We start from the raw sequence: 17,311 nt of genomic DNA on the forward strand, positions 1-17,311 counted from the left end.
CCCCTCCTCAGCCCCCTGCCTTGCACCCCATAGTATCCCACCACCTCACCCCCTATAGCCTCTTCACCCCCCTGCCTCAGCCCCCTGCCTTGCACCCCATAATACACCACCTCACCCCCATAGCCTCCTCACCCCGTCACCTCAGCTCCCCTGCCTTGCACCCCATAGTACCCCACCACCTCCCCCCTATAGCCTCCTCACCCCCACCTCAGCCTCCCAACCCCTCACTGCCTCGCACCCTCATAATCCCCCCACCCATAATACCCCATTGCCTCTCACACCCTATAGCTCCCCACCCTATAGTCCCCACACTCCCCCATCCCCATAACTCCCATGTCCCCATTCCCCCCCACCTCACACCTCCAGAACCCCCTTTTGGCCCTGCTTCCCCACATCCCCCCTCCTCTGCCCCCCCAGTCCCTCTCTGGCTCAAGTACCCCCCGCCACCCCTGCGGCCCAGCTCCCCCCGGCCAAACACAGCAGCAAAACCCCGTTTCACGCAATATAAACAATGATTCCCCCGGTCGGGCCAGGGGGGCCCTGAGCCCCCTGCGCTGGGGACAGGATTTGGGGGAAGCTCTGCTGAGAGCCCCCCGCTGCGGGGACAGCCAGCCCCCCCTCCCCGTTCCTGATGCAGTGATCGGGGCTGCGGGGGTTGAATAAAGCCCCCTCCCCGCCTAACCGCTGCCAGGTCCCTCGCCAGGCACCAGCCCCACTGGGCGCTGCGCTCCCCCCCCAGCTGTGTGAATGGGGTGGGAGGTAAAAGCCGCGGGGGGGCAGGATCCGTCCCCGGCCGGGGCCCTCGGCCCGGTCCCCGCAGAGGCGGGGCGCGGGAGAGCCGGGCCCGGGTCGGTCCCGCACCCACCTCCTTGGTGCTGATGTTCCCGGTCACGTACTTGGCCCCGCAGCCCGCGGGCAGCAGCAGCAGCGGGAGGGCGGCCAGGAGCACCAGGGCCCATCCGGACCGGCCCCGGGACCGGCCCCGCTCCATGTCAGCCGCCCGGTCCAGCCGCCGGCTCGCTCCCTGCGCGCTGCCGATTAAAGACCCAGCCCCCCCATACCGGCTGGTGCAGAGCCTGGCTGGCAGGGACTGCCCCCCCCGGCACCCACTCCCCAGCCAGGGACTGGCCCCCCGGACCTCCCCGCACCCACCCCCCAGCCAGGGACTGGCCCCAGGCCCCCCCAGCCAGGGACTGTCCCCCGGCACCCAGCCCCCACCCCCCCGCCAGGGACTGCCCCCAGCACCCAGCCCCCCCAAGGACTGCCCCCCCGCACCCACCCCCCAGCCAGGGACTGCCCCCCCAGCACCCAGCCCCCACCCCTCAGCTCACCCCAAGGACTGCCCCCCAACCCCCCCCGCACCCACCCCCCAGTCAGGGACCAGCCCCCCACCCAATGACTGCCCCTCAGTCCCTTCCCAGACTGCTCTCCACAGTCAGGCAATGCCCCCATCACCCAACCCCCCCAGGACTGTACCCCCAACATCCAGCCCCCCCCAATACTGGGCATATGCCTGCCCTGCAGAGACAAGGTGCCCTCTCCAGAGCAGAATGGCCCCTCAAAGGACTGCCCTTCGGCCCCCCCAATGCACCCAGCTCCTCCAGGACTGCTCCCCAACACCCAGGCACTGCACCCAGCTACACCCACATCTGCAGCTCCCCCCCTTACCCAAATGTCTGCCCCTGGCATGAAGCCACCGGCCCTGTGCTACACCCCCAGATCCAGAACAGCTCCTCGGGGGTCCCAGCAACATACCAAACCCTCAGGAGTCCCACCCTTCCCTCAGGGTCGGCACCATGCCCCCCCGTCTCTGAGACAGACAGGAGTGTCGTGCCCGCGGTAGGGATTGAAGCCTAGGGGGGCCCTGACGGTTGCCAACTTTCTATTCCCACAAACCCGAACACCCTTGCCCAGCCCATGCCCCGCCCCTTTCCGAGGCCCCGCCCCTGCTCACTCCATCCCCCCTCCCTCTGTTGCTCGCTGTCCGCACCCTCACTCACTTGCTCATTTTCCCAGGCTGGCTCAGGGGGTTGGGGAGGTGAATGAGGGCTCTGATGTGGGGCCGGGGATGAGGGATTTAGGGTGCAGGAAGGTGCTCTGGGCTGATATCGAGGGGTTTGGAGGGTGGGAGGGGGATCAGGGCTGGGGCAGGGGGTTGGGGTGCAGGCTCCAGCTGGGAGTGTGGGCTCTGGGGTAGGGCTGGGGATGATGGATTTGGGGTGCAGGAGGGTGCTCTGGGCTGGGACTGAGGGGTTTGGAGGACAGGAGTGGGATCAGGGCTGGGGCAGGGAAATGGGGGTCGGAGGGGCAGGCTCCAGGGGGCACTTACCTCAAGCAGCTCCTGGCTCCTATGTGGAGGCGCGGCCAGGCGGCTCTGCGTGCTGCCCAGTCTGCAGGCACCACCCCTGCAGCTCCCATTTTCCGTAGTTCCCAGCCAATGGGAGCTGCAGGGGTGGCGCTTTGGGTGGGGGCAGCATTCGGAGCCCCCTGGCTACCCCCTACGTGTAGGAGCCAGAGGGGGGACATGCCGGCTGCTGTCTGGGAGCTGTGTGACACGGCCCTGCCAACCAGACAGTCAAGGACCTGGTCAGCAGTGCAGGGTGTTCACCCTGGTCACCCTAAGGTCAATGCAGAGTCTGGCCTGGTCAGCCAGAGCCCAGCCAACCTGCCACGACCCCACAGTCAGGCTCCATCTGTCTGATCTCCACGGTCAGATCCCTGGACCCCCCCTCACCTCTCTCAGGCCTCAGTCTCCAGCTGGGCTTGGCTCAGCTTCCCTGCTGATTGGGGGGAATCCAGGGGCAGCATCGTCTCTTGATCTGGGTCGGGTCCAGCCAGTTCCTTAAGGCCCCTTTACTTCCCTCCCCTATGTCTGTGAGTCTGCCCAGAGAGCAGACGCAACTAGGGTGACCAGACAGCAAGTGTGAAAAATTGGGACGGGGGTAGAGGGTAATAGGAGCCTTTGTAAGAAAAAAGACCCAAAAATCGGGACTGTCCCTATAAAATCAGGACATCTGGTCACCCTAGACGGAACCCCTCTCCCCCGCTGGGCAGCCCTGCGCCATGCAGGGGAAACCAAGGCACACCCAAAAATGCAACAGAAAATTCCCACTTTGTTCCCCTCACCCCAGAATCAGCCGCTGTGGGAGCAGGTGGCCCCTGCACTTGGGCTGCGGTTTGCCTGCCTGCAGCATGCTCGGTCCCGTCAGCGGAATTGCAAGCTGCAGTGGGAAGGCAGGACCCCGCAAAGGAGAAGTGAAAGGGGCCGCAGCTGGGGACTATGCAGGATTCCCTCAGCCTGTTCCTAGGGCACATCACCCCTCCCAACAGGTGCTACCCGGCCCCCTCAGAGATGGCAAGGGAGGATGGGCCTTGGCTCTGGAGCAGTAGGGCCCACAGCAACAGAGAACGGGGTGGGTGGAGGAAGCTCTCCTGGGGGCAAACCCATGTGCCAAATCCCCCTCTTCTATCTGTCCCGCAGCCACTGCTCTACCGAGTGCTTCCTCCCTCCCTCAGTCATGGCAACACAGACCACTGCACAACTGTCCCCTCCCAGAGCCAGATAGAGAACCCAGGAGTCCTGGCCCCAGCTCCCCCTGCTCTAACCCACTACACCCCCCTCACCTCCCACAACCAGGATAGAACCCAGGAGTCCTGAGCCCCAGCCCTCCCTGCTCTAACCCACCAGACCCCACTCCCCTCCCACAGCCAGGATAGAACCCAGGAGTCCTGCCCCCTTGCTGTGGGCCTTTCTGCAGCATTGTCCCTAGCTCTGTGCAACTGTAACCCCACTGAGTGTCGGCCCAAAATGTGACTGAAAATGATACTCCCAAGCACTTCCTCATTCAAAGTCTCAGACGCCTCCTTGGCAAAACTCCCAGCACCCCTCACTGCCTCCTCCGGCAAGGAAGAGAGACGGACCGTGCCCTGGTGCTCAGCTCAGAGCCTGCCGGGATCCCGAGCCATTCCCCAGCCCTGCGCCAGGGAGGGAGGGAGCTGAAGGCGTGGGACACACCAGGTGAGAACCATCCCCCAGTGGTACCACAAACATCCCAGGGGCTGCTGGGAATAAGACAGGAATTTGCAATGGGGTGCAGCTACATAGAAGGCCAGGGCTAGAACCCAGAAGTCCTGAGTCCCAGCCCAGCCCCCCTGCTGTAACCCACAAGATCACATTCCTCTCCCAGAGCTGGGAGAGAACCCAGCAGTCCTGGCTCCCAGCCCCCGTCATTCTAACCACCAGCCCCCACTCCCCTTCCAAAGCTGGGGCAAGAACCCAGGAGTCCTGGCTCCCAGAGCCCCCTCTAATCCAGCAGATCCCACTCCCCTTCCAAAGCTGGGGCAAGAACCCAGGAGTCCTGGCTTCCAGAGCCCCCTCTAATCCAGCAGATCCCACTCCCCTCCTAGAGCCAGAATAGAACCCAGGATCCTGCCACCTCCCACCCCAAGGGAGTCCTCATTCAGTCTCTGAGGTCCCCCAGGTCCCTGTGCTCAGCTCTGTCCCAGGCAGTTCAGAGCAGAGGCTCACACTGACCCTCTGGTTCTAGGTCTCTGTGCCAGTGTGGAGAGCCCCCAGTCCCCGGGGAGGCAGGATGGGCCCCTTTTTTCCCCTCCTGGCCTCATTGCTGCTCCTCATGCCCGGGGCGTCTGCCTATGGCTTCAGGAACTGTATCCAGTCCATGGAGGACCCACACAGCTTCCGGTGCATCCAGCGCTTCCTGAAAGACATAATCAGCGCTGTGGGCGACCTGCCTCCCGATGCCACGTTTGTCAACGTCTCCCACAACTCCATCTGCCGCCTGCCTGCGGCCAGCTTCCACCACTTGCCACAGCTTCAGCAGCTGCAGCTGGTCTGTAACCACCTGGAGACGATAGAGGATGGAGCTTTCGAGAACCTCAGCGCCTTGGACACGCTCAACTTGTCCAACAACCGCCTGGCCAAGCTGTCCGAAGGGGCCTTCCGAGGCCTGGGTAACCTCACCCACCTCTCCCTGCGCAATAACCCTCTGAGCACAATTCACCCCCACGCCTTGCAGCCCCTGGGCAACCTCCACACCTTGGACCTGTACTCCTGCCGCCTGGTGAGCTTTGCCGACGTGGCCTGCAGCCTGCAGGGGTTGACAAGACTGCAGGTGCTGAACCTGTCCTGCAATAACCTGCGTTCTCTCAATTCCAGCTGTCCACTCCCCCCATCTCTCTCCACCCTGCATCTGTGCAACAATTCACTCCGGGCCGTGGACGGCGGCGGCCCGCTGCTCCTGCGCCACATCAGGAGCCTGGACCTGTCCTATAACAACATCTCCAATGTCACTTCCTTTGCCGGCGCCGAGCTCCAGAACCTCAGCTACCTGCTGCTGAAGGGGAACCCTTTGGATGTCTTCCATCTTCTAAATGTGTCCAGCCTGCAGCCTCGCAGCCTGGACTACTCCGGCCTGCACTTAGGCAACGAAGGCGTGAGCAAGGTCTGCCAGCGCTTGGGCAATCACCCGCTCAAGCACCTCCTGCTGCAGAGCAACAACATCCGGGAGCTGAGGAACGTGTCCTTCTCCCTGTGCCCGCCGATCCGGACTCTGGACCTCTCATGGAACAAGCTTAAGTGGCTGGACTGTGTGGACAGGTGGCAGCACAACCCTCTGGAGAGCCTGGTGGTGGAACACAACCTGCTGAACCGACTCAGCACCTGCCAAAACTCCTCGTTTTTGGAGGCGTTGCACTTCATCAGCTTCCGCTACAATCGCATCCTCTCAGTCAAATACTGGGCATTCAGATACGCCCCCAATCTGCGCATCCTCCACCTCAACATAAACACCATCTCCTACCTGCACAAACATGCCCTGAAGGGGCTCTACAACCTCACTGAGCTGCGACTGGATAACAACCTGCTGACTGACCTCTACGAGGCCAGCTTCACCAACCTGGTCAGACTCCGCACCCTCAACCTCCGCAATAACCGCGTCTCCATCCTCTTCCCCTGCGTCTTCAGGCACCTCAGCCTGCTCCGGATCCTGGACCTGGGGGGCAACAACATCCGCCACTTGACCAGTAGGTCATTCAGCGGACTAAGAAGCCTCTCCAAACTCTACCTGGATGGCAACCGCATCAAGGAGATCAGCAGTGACATTTTCCACCTGGTGCAGGCCACGCTGGAGGTGCTGGATTTGACAGGCAACAAACTGCAATACATCACCAAGACACAGCACAAGAGCCCACCCTTCAGGCACCTGCACAAACTCTATGATCTCAAGCTACAAGCTCAGCAGCCGTATGGCATGAAAATAATCCCCGCCAAGTTCTTCCAAGGCCTGGCCGCACTTCGCTCCCTCTATTTGTCAGAGAACAAGCTGCTCTCCATCTCCCCGGATGCCTTTGACGACCTTGCTCAGCTGCAGTATTTGAGCTTGGCTGACAGCAGCAATGGCATGCAAGATCTGCCACCTGGGATCTTCAAAAACCTCAGCCGCCTGCAGAAACTGAACCTGGAGAACATGGGGCTCCACTCGCTGACGCTGGAGGTCTTCGGGAACCTCAGCAACTTGACCTCGCTGCTCCTGGCCAAGAACCAGCTGCAGACTGTCAATGCGAGTGTGGCCAATGCCCTGGGCTTGCTCAGGTACCTGGACCTACGCAAATGCCCCCTGAGCTGCACCTGCGAGAACCTGTGGTTCCAGAACTGGCTCGCCAACAGGTGGGTGCAGGTGGTCTATCTCTACAATTACTCCTGCGACTCCCGCCAGCAGCTGGGCTACGTGTACAGTTTTGACACACACGTCTGCTTCCTGGACGTGGGGCTGTACTTGTTCTCCGTCACCACCCCGGCGCTGCTGCTTCTCATGTTGCTGCCCCTGATCTACCACCGGGCCTACTGGCGGCTTAAGTACCATTTCTACATTCTGCGCTCCTGGGTGAACGACCGCTGGAGGAGGCAGGATGGGGAGCACTTCCAGTACGATGCCTTCATCTCCTACAACTCCGCTGATGAGGGGTGGGTGTTGGAGCAGCTGGTGCCAAGCCTGGAGAGCAGCCAGGGCTCCTTCCGCCTCTGCTTACACCACCGGGACTTCGAGCTGGGGAAGAGCATTGTTGACAACATCGTGGATAGCATCTACAACAGCCGCAAGACCGTCTGTGTCATCAGTCGCAGCTACCTGCAGAGCGAGTGGTGCTCTCTGGAGATCCAGCTGGCCAGCTACCGGCTCTTCGAGGAGCTCAAGGACGTCTTGGTGATGGTGCTCCTGGAGGCCATCCCCGACAGGGAGCTGTCCGCCTACCACCGCATGAGGAAAGTGATGCTCAAGAAGACCTACATCAGCTGGCCCCTGGAGCCTGCAGCCCAGAGGCTCTTCTGGACCAAACTCCGGAAGGCTCTGAAAGGCAGCTACATGGAGGAGGAGGAGGAGTTGTATCCATTTGATGAGGAAGATAAGCCACTCCTAGAGTCCACATCCCAGCTTGGCTAAGGAAATGGGAGTTTCCAGTGGTTCTACACCACTGCCAATCCCCATCCCCTGCAGCCCGTTACTTCCTCTATCGACCGGCAACTTCCCCACCTCACAACATCACCGCCCACAGCAAGCAGCCCGCCTGTTTCTATCTCTGAGGCTCAGCCTGGTCCTGTCCCTTGGGAGTTTTGCCACTGGCTTCCCTGGGAGTAAGAGCCTCCAGCCTCCACCTGGCCTCGTGATCGAATGAGCCTTTGTGAGTGACAGAACTGGGCAATGGGACCCGAGCCCAGTTTGAATTCATCTCGGGACACGTTGGAAGCAACAGCACTAGAGGAACTTGTAGGTTAATTCTGACCTGGGATGTGGCAGCTGCCCACTGGAGACAGCCAAGACCTGCAGGGATGACGGGAACAGAATTCCCTCTGACAGCTGAACTGTCCTCAGACAGGAACTAATTAATCTTCCCCATCCCCCACCCAGGAAGTGTCTTTATCCTGTTCTATGGAGGTGACTTCTCTGAGGTCACGCAGCCAGTCTGGGTAGAGGACTCCTGGACCCTCCTGCACTACCCCACTGGACCCCACTCCCTTCGCAGAGCTGGGAGAGAACCCAAGACTCCTAGACCCCACTCCCCTCTCGGAGCTAGGAACTGAACCCAGGAGCCCTGGCTTCCAGCCCTGCACTCAGAACAACCTGCCTTCTGTTCCCTCCATCTGGGAATTCAGTCTCCCTCAACCGGGCCCCTTAAGCTGTTGCTGGAGTCCTCACCCTGCCCTCTGCTCCTATGGAGCCAGCAATGTGCACCTTCCAGGGCCCCGGGGCGAGTGACAGAAATGGACCCTGCAGAGGAGCGCTGTGTGGCTCAGAAGCTTGTCTCTCTCCCCCACAGAAGCTGGTCCAATAAAAGAGATCCCCTCCCCCACCCTCTCTCTCTAATCTCCTGGGACCCACACAGCTACAGCTACAGTACATCCACTAATGGACCCTGCAGGGGAACTAAGAGACAAACTCCACAGGAGGAGCAGGTGGGCCAGGGCCCAGGCAGCTTCTGGCCTAGGGCTGGTCCCAGGCTGTGAGACCTGCTCTCTGCCTGGGCACATCTGACCAAGGTCCCCCTTGAACCTGGAGGACACAGGCTGGAGAACTCCAGGGGAAGTGGTCAGACACTAGGGGCTATGCATGGCAGCTCTGTAAGAGGGGGCAAAGGGAGCTGGATCTATGGTGGGGGTCCAGGGGCTGGTGCGGGGGAGGGAACGAGGCGGAGCAGGAGAACTGAAAATTACAGTTCCCGGGTGCCCAGAGGGAGGTTGGGCAGGGTCAGAGCAGTCCCGACTCCCAGCTAATATCCTTCAGGGGCAATGGGGCTAGGGGAACAGCTACTACGAAAGCCATGAGCAATCTGACCCTGACTGGGGGGAATCCCAGCGTGACAGCCTGGCCACAGGGACTCAGTGACTGAGGATCTGTACAGGGGCATAACAGAGCATTCAGCCTGGGGGGAGATCTGTCTGTCTGTCTGTCTATCCCTCTGTCTCTCCAGCCAGCCAGCCCCCAGCCATCTGGGTCCCTGGTTTAGTTTATGGTTTGGAAGGCCACTGGCCCTGGAGAGGGGCGGGCGACTGAGACGACCCCAACAGGAAAGCAGAGTGGGATGCGCTCAACCAGCCATCTGCTTGTGCAGGCGGGGGGACGTGTCATGCTGCCTATGGCAGCAAACATCAGGGATGGAAAATCCCACTGCCTGAGGCTTCTGCGGATCCCCCGGGGGTGTCTCGGGGGCAGTTTTCTTAAAGGCAATTCTCTGCAATGGGGGCTCACAGAGGGGGAGTGACAGGGTCCATGCAAGGCTCCTGGCCCCAGGCCTTTGCTCTGGCTCGGAAGGACAATGCATCCAGGGCTGCCTTGGCCTCAGAGAGCCTCTGGGAATGGCCCACGCTCCTGGGGGCTGAAGGCAGTGATGCTAATCCCAAGGGCTGGTGAGAGGGGCCTGGGAACGGGGCTAGCAAGAGGGGGAAGTGGAACCTGCCCCCCAGCCTGGCATGGCTGTGAATCCATGGAACTGTCTTGCCTCCAAGGAAACCCCCACAGTGCTGCTTATTGACAACTGGCCTTTATTGAGGAGCCTCTAAACATGACCTCGGCTCTGGGGGGAGGCCCCTGCTTGGGAGGTGGCCTGGGGGACCCAAGAGGGGCGGATACTCTGACCATGACAGAGTTGGGCTGTGCGCAGGCCCCTAAGGCCACACAGTGGATCCCGGTACTGACTGACGCCGCACAGGGCTCCGAGGAAAGGCAGCTGGGAGCGGAGGGACCAGTGAGCGCCCCAATCCAGCCGGAGGTGCCAGGGCTCCCAATGCACTTCATCCCCCTGCCAGGATCTCTCAGTACAGCTTCATGCGGGGGAAGACCCAGGCCTCAGGGCTGCCCTCCTCTAGGAGGTATCCGTGCAGAGTGTGCTGCGGTGAGTGGCCATGCTCCAGCGCCTCTGAGGGGGGGAAGAAGGACATGGGCAGCTGCTGGAGTGTGCGTAGCTGCTGGGCCCCCCCCAGGGGGAACCTGCTCTCCCACCCCCCAGCACTGGGGCAGCCTTCCCCACTGGCTTCCGGCAGATCCCAGGTTCTGGGAGTGGCAGCTCTGGAATCCCATGGCTGGTAGCAGTTGGGGGCTCTCACTGGCTCCATGGATGCCGGCTTCTGGCAATGGTCTCTGGGCTTCACCAACAGCCCACTGGCATGCCTGGGCTTCTGAGCCTCTCTGGGGGGCAGAAGCGGTTCCAGGTGAGGCCCCTGCCTATGCAGCGAGCAGACCTGCGGGAGGAGTGCCGGTTCTGAGCACAGCTCCCAGGAGACAGCCCTGTGCCCTAGACAAGGCCACGCCAGCGCTCGGGGGGCCAGGACCTCTGCTGCCCGGCTGGGGTGGTTGGGGCTCCAGATGCTTTTCAGGACATCGAAGGAGGTCTGCGTCTCCGAGGCGGCTCTCTCCATGATCTGGGAAGTGTGTACCTCCAGTGGGGGCTGCTTACTCTGGGTCTGGGTCTGCAGCACCTGCCACAGCTCTGGGCTCAGCCGGTGGGCACAGGGGTGCTGGGGAGACCCAGCCAAGGGGAACTCCGCAGGGCTCCTGCTGTCCAGACCCAATGTCCGCACCGAATCCCCAGCTGCAAATGGCATCCAGTGTCCCTGACCATGTCCCTCGGAGGCATGCTCCTTTCGGGCCAGCCTAAAGGCCATGCTGGCTCTCTTGAGCCTGGTCCTGGGCTCCCAGATGGCTTCCCAGGATCTCCCACAGCACGGAGCAGCTCTGGGCAGGGGGCCTGGGGCTTGCGGGGTGACGGTGGCTATTGTGCATGTGTGTAGGGCCGAGCCGGACAGAAGCGCATGGTGGAACGGAGCTGCTGTGGGGTGCATGCTGTGCTGGCCAAACGGCTCGCATGCTCCAAGGGATTCCAGATCCTCCCTTCGGGTTGCTCTCCTCTCTCCCTGCATGGAAAGAGAAGGGGGCTGGCTTGTCCAGGACGGCACGCCAGCTAACAGGGCAAATGCTGGGAGTGGCAGGGGCCATCTGCCGACTCCGCCTCTTGTGTGGGCAGTGTGCTCTGGTGTACCTGGCTCCGATGGGGCATGTGGGGCTGGCCTGGGGCACTTCACACTGGGGTGCTCTGCAACGGGACTGGCTTAGAGTCTGCACCAATTGTAGCCCATCTCCAGGGCACCGGAGTCATGGCCCACACATCCCTGCGAGGTAAGGCAAGCTCTGCCCGACCAGACGTCTCCACTTCCCCATGGGCAGAGGACCTTCGCTCTCATCTTAACTAGCTAATCTCTGTCCCTCTGTCTGTCCCTCACCAGTGCCACATGCATGCTGCCATGCACACAAGTCAGTAAGGCAAAAACCCCACCTTGGAAAGTCACTAGGTCCTCTCCCTGTCCCCTGGACTCCCACTGGAAATGGGGTAGGCAGGCCTAGTGACAGGCTTTTAGATTGACAACCCAGCAGGCGGCAGGGTCTGGGCCTGGTGTTGGCTGCCCCAGTGATGGAGGAAGGTGCCTTTATGGCCCTCCAGCCACTAGGTTCTGAGGTAGGGGGCTTTCCAGGGACCACAGGGCACTCACCGTTTTAATGACCGTGTGCACAGGGCTGGGGCTCCTGAAGGCCAACACGTCCTGTCCCCTTCTCCTCTTCCCCGAAATGCCCTGTTCAGAGCTCCAGCTGCCATTTGATCCCAGATCCAACAGCAGCTCCTGCCCCCTGGCATCTGGGCTCCTGAAAGCTGAGGACAGCAGAAAATTAGGAGGCTGGGCAAACCCAGGAATCAAACGCAGTGTGGGCCAGGCGCCTCTTCAGAGTGACGGGACAGAATACGAATTGGCCCTCCCCCCGGGCCCAGAACTGCAGGGCTAGTACAGGAGAGTCACTGCACCCGCCTCTGGGGGGAATGTACCAATCGGCCCCGAACCACAGAGTCACTGCACCCACCTCTGGGGGGAATGCACCAATTGGCCCCCCCGGCCCCAAACTGCAGAGTCACTGCACCCGCCTCTGGGGGGAATGCACTAATCGGCCCCCCCCCGGCCCCGAACCACAGTCACCACACCCGCCTCTGGGGGGAATGCGCCAATTGGCCCCCCTGGCCCCAAACCACAGAGTCACTGCACCCGCTTCTGGGGGGAATGCACCAATCGGCCCCACCCGGCCAAAACCGCAGGGAGCTAGTACAGGAAAGTCACGGCACCCGCCCCATGAAGGACCTGGGATGCCAACTAAGGAAACTGCAGCAGGGAGATGAAGAGCCAGAATGGAACTGCACAAGTCGGGCCTGGTCCGGGCAGCAGGGTTAGCGCCCCAACTCCGGGGGACAGACCCCAGGGAACTTGAATTAAAATACAGGGGCTAGGGTGTGCATCTGAAAGACTTAATGCTGCATTGGGGCCGGCACTGCCTGCCAGGGGAAAGCGCCCCCTATTGAACCCCAAACCCTGCTCCCTGGGACAATCGGGAGTCTCCCCTCCAAGGACTAAGCAGGCCTGTCCCTGCCTAGCTTATGACAGCTGTAGTGATGTCATGAGTTTGCTGACCCCCGCCCCGCCGCACACCCTTGGCCACAGCCCTTACCTCCCTGGGCAGAGCCACCGCACAGCTTGTTATGCACCATTAGGGCAGAGAGATCGGGCAGAGTTTGGTGCCGGTCCAGCAGGGTGCAGAGTATTGTCTGGCGCCTTTCGCTGATCAGATTGCGCCCCGGGAACATTGACGTCAGGTTGAGATGGGTTTGCAGTTCCTGGGCCAGCTCCCTCATGGCGGCGGTGGCACCGCCTGGCTCAGCCCCACTAGGGGGAACATTCTCCTTCTCATCCAGGGGAGCTGGGACCTCAGCCTGGGAATCTCCTGTCTCCACCACCGTGGTTTCAAAGTGACTTGGGCCCAGCTCTCTGGCAGTGGGGGCAGTTGTAGGTTGGGGCCCTTCGCCCATTGAGTGGGGTACAGGCATGCTGGTCCCATGCTGTCTGTCTGGAGCACACGTCTGACCAGGGGCACAGGGTTCCCAAGCCTGGCTGATTGCACCAGGGATTGCAGCATTTGTCTCTGTCTCTCGCTCACTTCGGGGATCCAGCAGCCTCTTGATGTCAGCTGATTTCACCTCCCTGTTAAACATGCCCAGGTGCTGACTGAGCCTGTGCTGGGTTATGATGACCGGCATGGAGCCAGAGTCCCTTTTGATGGCTGGTAGAGGGGTGGACTTGGCATAGCCAGCACAGTGCGAGCTCCAGCCCAGGGCCGGCATCCTCTGAAGCGTCTGGCAGCCAGGCCTCTGCTCCCGACCTCCGACCGCAGTGTTCTTGCCGAACTTGGCGGAGTTGCGCTCCCGTTTGGTTTTGCGCCGCTTGACTCGGCCAGGTCTCTGCCCGGCACCGTGGTGTCCCAGCTGCGATGCTGTCACCTGCGGGGCAGAGGGGGCAAGGCTGGGGTCATCGCCTGCCCTTCTGCTGCAGGGATTCATGCCAGCTGCTGCAAGGAGCAAAGTCAAAGAGCTTCCAGTACTCCCCCTGCCAGCCACCCCAGCTCTGCCCCGCCTGCTTCCCCAACGCCATGCAGCTAACAGGGAATAGAGCCACAATGGCCTCAAGTGGCTGTTTGGGGGAATGTAAAAGGTGCATCTTCTGATTACTACAGCTACTTGTCTGGCTCGGCATCTCCTGCGCCAGGCTCTGTACAAACACACCACACAAGCACTACATGGACACGAGCTTGTTCATGGCTCCAGCCATCATCTGTTCCCTCCCAACCCCCAGGTCTTCTCTTTAACTAAAAAGAAAAGGAGGACTTGTGGCACCTTAGAGACTAACAAATTTATTTGAGCATAAGCTTTCGTGAGCTAGAGCTCACTTCATCGGATGCATTCCGATGAAGTGATCTCTAGCTCACGAAAGCTTATGCTCAGATAAATTTGTTAGTCTCTAAGGTGCCACAAGTCCTCCTTTTCTTTTTGCACACGGCTGCTACTCTGAAACTTCTCTTTAACTGCGTCCTGGACGGGAGTGGTTTCCAGGCTGATGGGTCTGCCTGGACAGGAACAGCCTGTCCTAGTACTACCCTGCGGGGAAACCCCCAAGGGCTGAGGCAGGGGTCCAGGTCCCATGGCCCATTCAGCCCTCAGCCTCTCTGCTGGTGAGGGGGCCAGGTAGCACCCCTGTGGAGGTGTGAACGAAAGGAGGCCTTCACCCAAGCGTGACAGGCCCTAGCCCAGCAGGAGCTTGTGCTGAAACCCCAGCAACTCAGTTCACAGAGTGTGTGGAGGGAGCTGCGGGTAAAGTGAGGGGGAAGGGGCAGGAAGGAGTGGGGAATCAGTGAGCTCCCTCCCCACTTCTCTGAACTGAATCCATGGGCCTTTCAGGGTTGGAGGTCTAGGTCTGCACCCGGATCCCCTATATCAGTGGTTCTCAATCTGGGGTCCGGGGCCCTCTGGGAGGCCATGAGCAAGTTACAGGGCTCCACCAGGCATGGCCAGCGTTAGACTCACTAGGGCCCAGGGCAGAAAGCCGAAGTCCTGCCACGTGGTACTGGAGCCCAGGGCACCAAGTCCCACCACCTGGGGCTAAAGCCGAAGCCTGAGCAATTTAGCTTCGCAGGGTCCAGAACAACTGCCCGGCTTGCTACCCCCTAACGTCGGCCCTGGCTCATATATGCAGAAACACAATTGTTGTGGCCCAACTGGGCCCTGGAGTTTTTATAGCATAGTGTGCGTCTGGGGCAGCAGCTCAGAAAAATAAAGATTGAGAACCCCTGCCCTATGGGTTCCTTATGCAGCACCCTCTTCTGAGGGGATCCAGCACCCCTCGCCTCCGACCCCCTCCCATCAATCCCACCCTAGAGACCCCTCCCCATCCCACCCCCCTCAATCCCACCCTAGAGACCCCTCGCCGCTGACCCTCTCCCCTCAATCCCACCCGAGACCCCTCCCCCATCCCACTCCCCTCAATGTCCCTAGAGACCCCTCGCCTCTGACCCCCTCCCCTCAATCCCACCCTAGAGATCCCTCCCCCATCCCACACCCCTCAATGCCACCCTAGAGACCCCTCCCCATCCCACTCCCCTCAATGTCCCTAGAGACCCCTCGCCTCAGACCCCCTCCCCTCAATCCCACCCTAGAGATCCCTCCCCCATCCCAAACCCCTCAATCCCACCCTAGAGATCCCTCCCCCATCCCAAACCCCTCAATCCCACCCTAGAGACCCATTGCCTCTGACCCCCTCCCCTCAATCCCACCCGAGACCCCTCCCCCATCCCACTCCCCTCAATGTCCCTAGAGACCCCTCGCCTCTGACCCCCTCCCCTCAATCCCACCCTAGAGATCCCTCCCCCATCCCACACCCCTCAATGCCACCCTAGAGACCCCTCCCCATCCCACTCCCCTCAATGTCCCTAGAGACCCCTCGCCTCAGACCCCCTCCCCTCAATCCCACCCTAGAGATCCCTCCCCCATCCCAAACCCCTCAATCCCACCCTAGAGATCCCTCCCCCATCCCAAACCCCTCAATCCCACCCTAGAGACCCATTGCCTCTGACCCCCTCCCCTCAATCCCACCCTAGAGACCCCTCCCCATCCTACACCCCTCAATGCCACCCTAGAGACCCCTCATCTCTGACCTCCTAACCTCAATCCCATCCTAGAGACTCCTCCCCATCCCACACCCCTCAATCCCACCCTAGAAGCCCCTCGCTGCTGACCCCCTCCCCTCAATGCCACCCTAGAGACCCCTCCCCATCTCCCTCCCCTCAATCCCACCCTAGAGACCCCTCCCCATCCCACACCCCTCAATCCCACCCTAGAAGCCCCTCGCTGCTGACCCCCTCCCCTCAGTCCCACCCTAGAGACCCCTCCCCCTTCAAGCCCCCCAGAAACCCCTCCCACCTCCATGCCCCTCTCCTCCAACTGCCCGAGCAGGGCTTCCCCGCCCCGCGCGGAGTGGGCGTGGCTGACTGGCCCTTCGGGGCGGGAATGCCCCGCCCTTCTCGCCGAGGGGCGGGGCGGGGCGGGCAGGTTTCCTTCCTCTCCTCTCCTCTCCTCTCGCCTCGCCTCGCCTCGCCTCGCGCCGCGGCCGTTAGCCGTCCTCTGCCGCGCGCGAGACCAGCTCTCTTTCCCGCGCTGCCCGCTGATTTGCGGCCGCCGTCCCTTCGCCCCGCGCTGATTGGCCACTATATACCGATGCCCCTCTATGATTGGCTAGAGGTTTTCGCGGGCTCTGATAGACCAAGGCAAAGGGTTGTGGGGGAAGAGACTGGTGCAGCCCAATTCGACCAATCCAGTCACTGGGTGGGGGGAAGACCCCAGAGCCCCAGGAGCCGAGGGGAGAGACACCAGCCCGGGCTGAGCCCCAGGGGCCAAGGGGAGAGACGACAGCCCGGGCTGAGCCCCAGGGGCCGAGGGGAGAGACGCCAACTCGGGCTGAGCCCCAGGGGCCGAGGGGAGAGACGCCAACTCGGGCTGAGCCCCAGGGGCTGAGGGGAGAGACGCCAACTCGGGCTGAGACCCAGGGGCCGAGGGGAGAGATGCCAACTCGGGCTGAGCCCCAGGGGCCGAGGGGAGAGATGCCAATTCGGGCTGAGCCCCAGGGGCCGAGGGGAGAGATGACAGCCCGGGCTGAGCCCCAGGGGCCGAGGGGAGAGACGCCAACTCGGGCTGAGCCCCAGGGGCTGAGGGGAGAGACGCCAACTCGGGCTGAGACCCAGGGGCCGAGGGGAGAGATGCCAACTCGGGCTGAGCCCCAGGGGCCGAGGGGAGAGATGACAGCCCGGGCTGAGCCCCAGGGGCCGAGGGGAGAGACGCCAACTCGGGCTGAGCCCCAGGGGCTGAGGGGAGAGACGCCAACTCGGGCTGAGACCCAGGGGCCGAGGGGAGAGATGCCAACTCGGGCTGAGCCCCAGGGGCCGAGGGGAGAGACGCCAACTCGGGCTGAGCCTCAGGGCTGAGGGGAGAGATGCCAACTCGGGCTGAGCCCCAGGGGCCGAGGGGAGAGACGCCAACTCGGGCTGAGCCCCAGGGGCCGAGGGGAGAGACGCCAACTCGGGCTGAGCCCCAGGGGCCGAGGGGAGAGACGCCAACTCGGGCTGAGCCCCAGGGGCCGAGGGGAGAGACGCCAACTCGGGCTGAGCCCCAGGGGCCGAGGGGAGAGACGCCAACTCGGGCTGAGCCCCAGGGGCCGAGGGGAGAGACGCCAACTCGGGCTGAGCCCCAGGGGCCGAGGGGAGAGACGCCAACTCGGGCTGAGCCTCAGGAGCCGAGGAGAGAGACGCCAAACCGGGCTGAGACGCAGGGGCTGAAGGGAGAGATGCCAACCCTGGCTGTGCCCCAGTGGCCGAGGGGAGAGATG

The 17,311-nt window shown here is 62.1% G+C and overlaps 3 protein-coding genes across 6 annotated transcripts in view; 1 reads left to right on the forward strand and 2 right to left on the reverse strand.

Annotated features, from left to right (window-relative positions):
* TMEM145 (transmembrane protein 145) overlaps window positions 1-4,670 on the reverse strand; it is a 29,416-nt gene extending 24,746 nt beyond the window's left edge. The window contains exon 1 of one of the 4 annotated variants that reach the window (XM_038383172.2): window positions 4,535-4,670. Coding sequence is in view for 3 of the 4 variants with exons in the window: in XM_038383169.2 (XP_038239097.1) it covers window positions 866-991 (126 nt within the window). In the remaining variant the exon portion in view is untranslated. Of the gene's footprint in view, window positions 1-865; window positions 1,042-1,668; window positions 1,705-4,534 lie in introns of those variants that run through there. The other 3 variants (XM_038383171.2, XM_038383169.2, XM_043502134.1) reach the window with 3 other exon arrangements.
* Window positions 3,768-8,363, forward strand: LOC119847926 (toll-like receptor 13). The gene is made up of 2 exons (XM_038383166.2): window positions 3,768-4,018; window positions 4,548-8,363. The coding sequence occupies exon 2, from the start codon at window positions 4,593-4,595 to the stop codon at window positions 7,455-7,457; it is 2,865 nt and encodes a 954-aa protein (XP_038239094.1). The 5' UTR covers window positions 3,768-4,018; window positions 4,548-4,592; the 3' UTR covers window positions 7,458-8,363.
* On the reverse strand, window positions 8,345-16,096 carry PRR19 (proline rich 19). The gene is made up of 4 exons (XM_038383168.2): window positions 15,853-16,096; window positions 12,555-13,380; window positions 11,555-11,712; window positions 8,345-10,921 (listed from the first exon to the last, which is right to left on the reverse strand). Exons 1-4 carry the CDS (start codon window positions 15,856-15,858, stop codon window positions 9,824-9,826), a joined length of 2,088 nt encoding a protein of 695 aa, XP_038239096.1. The 5' UTR covers window positions 15,859-16,096; the 3' UTR covers window positions 8,345-9,823.
* Window positions 16,097-17,311: the final 1,215 nt, after the last annotated feature.

The sequence above is a fragment of the Dermochelys coriacea genome, chromosome 24, assembly GCF_009764565.3.
Source record: "Dermochelys coriacea isolate rDerCor1 chromosome 24, rDerCor1.pri.v4, whole genome shotgun sequence".
Classification (NCBI taxonomy): domain Eukaryota; kingdom Metazoa; phylum Chordata; order Testudines; family Dermochelyidae; genus Dermochelys; species Dermochelys coriacea.

Excerpts from the sequence above, each read along its gene's own strand:
- LOC119847926 (XM_038383166.2), top strand. The coding sequence starts at position 4,593 with ATGGGCCCCTTTTTTCCCCTCCTGGCCTCATTGCTGCTCCTCATGCCC.
- PRR19 (XM_038383168.2), bottom strand. Across the intron at positions 11,713-12,554 it reads CGGTGGCTCTGCCCAGGGAG|CTTTCAGGAGCCCAGATGCC; the intron begins GTAAGGGCTGTG and ends TGCTGTCCTCAG. Across the intron at positions 10,922-11,554 it reads TGCACACGGTCATTAAAACG|GGAGAGAGGAGAGCAACCCG; the intron begins GTGAGTGCCCTG and ends CTTTCCATGCAG.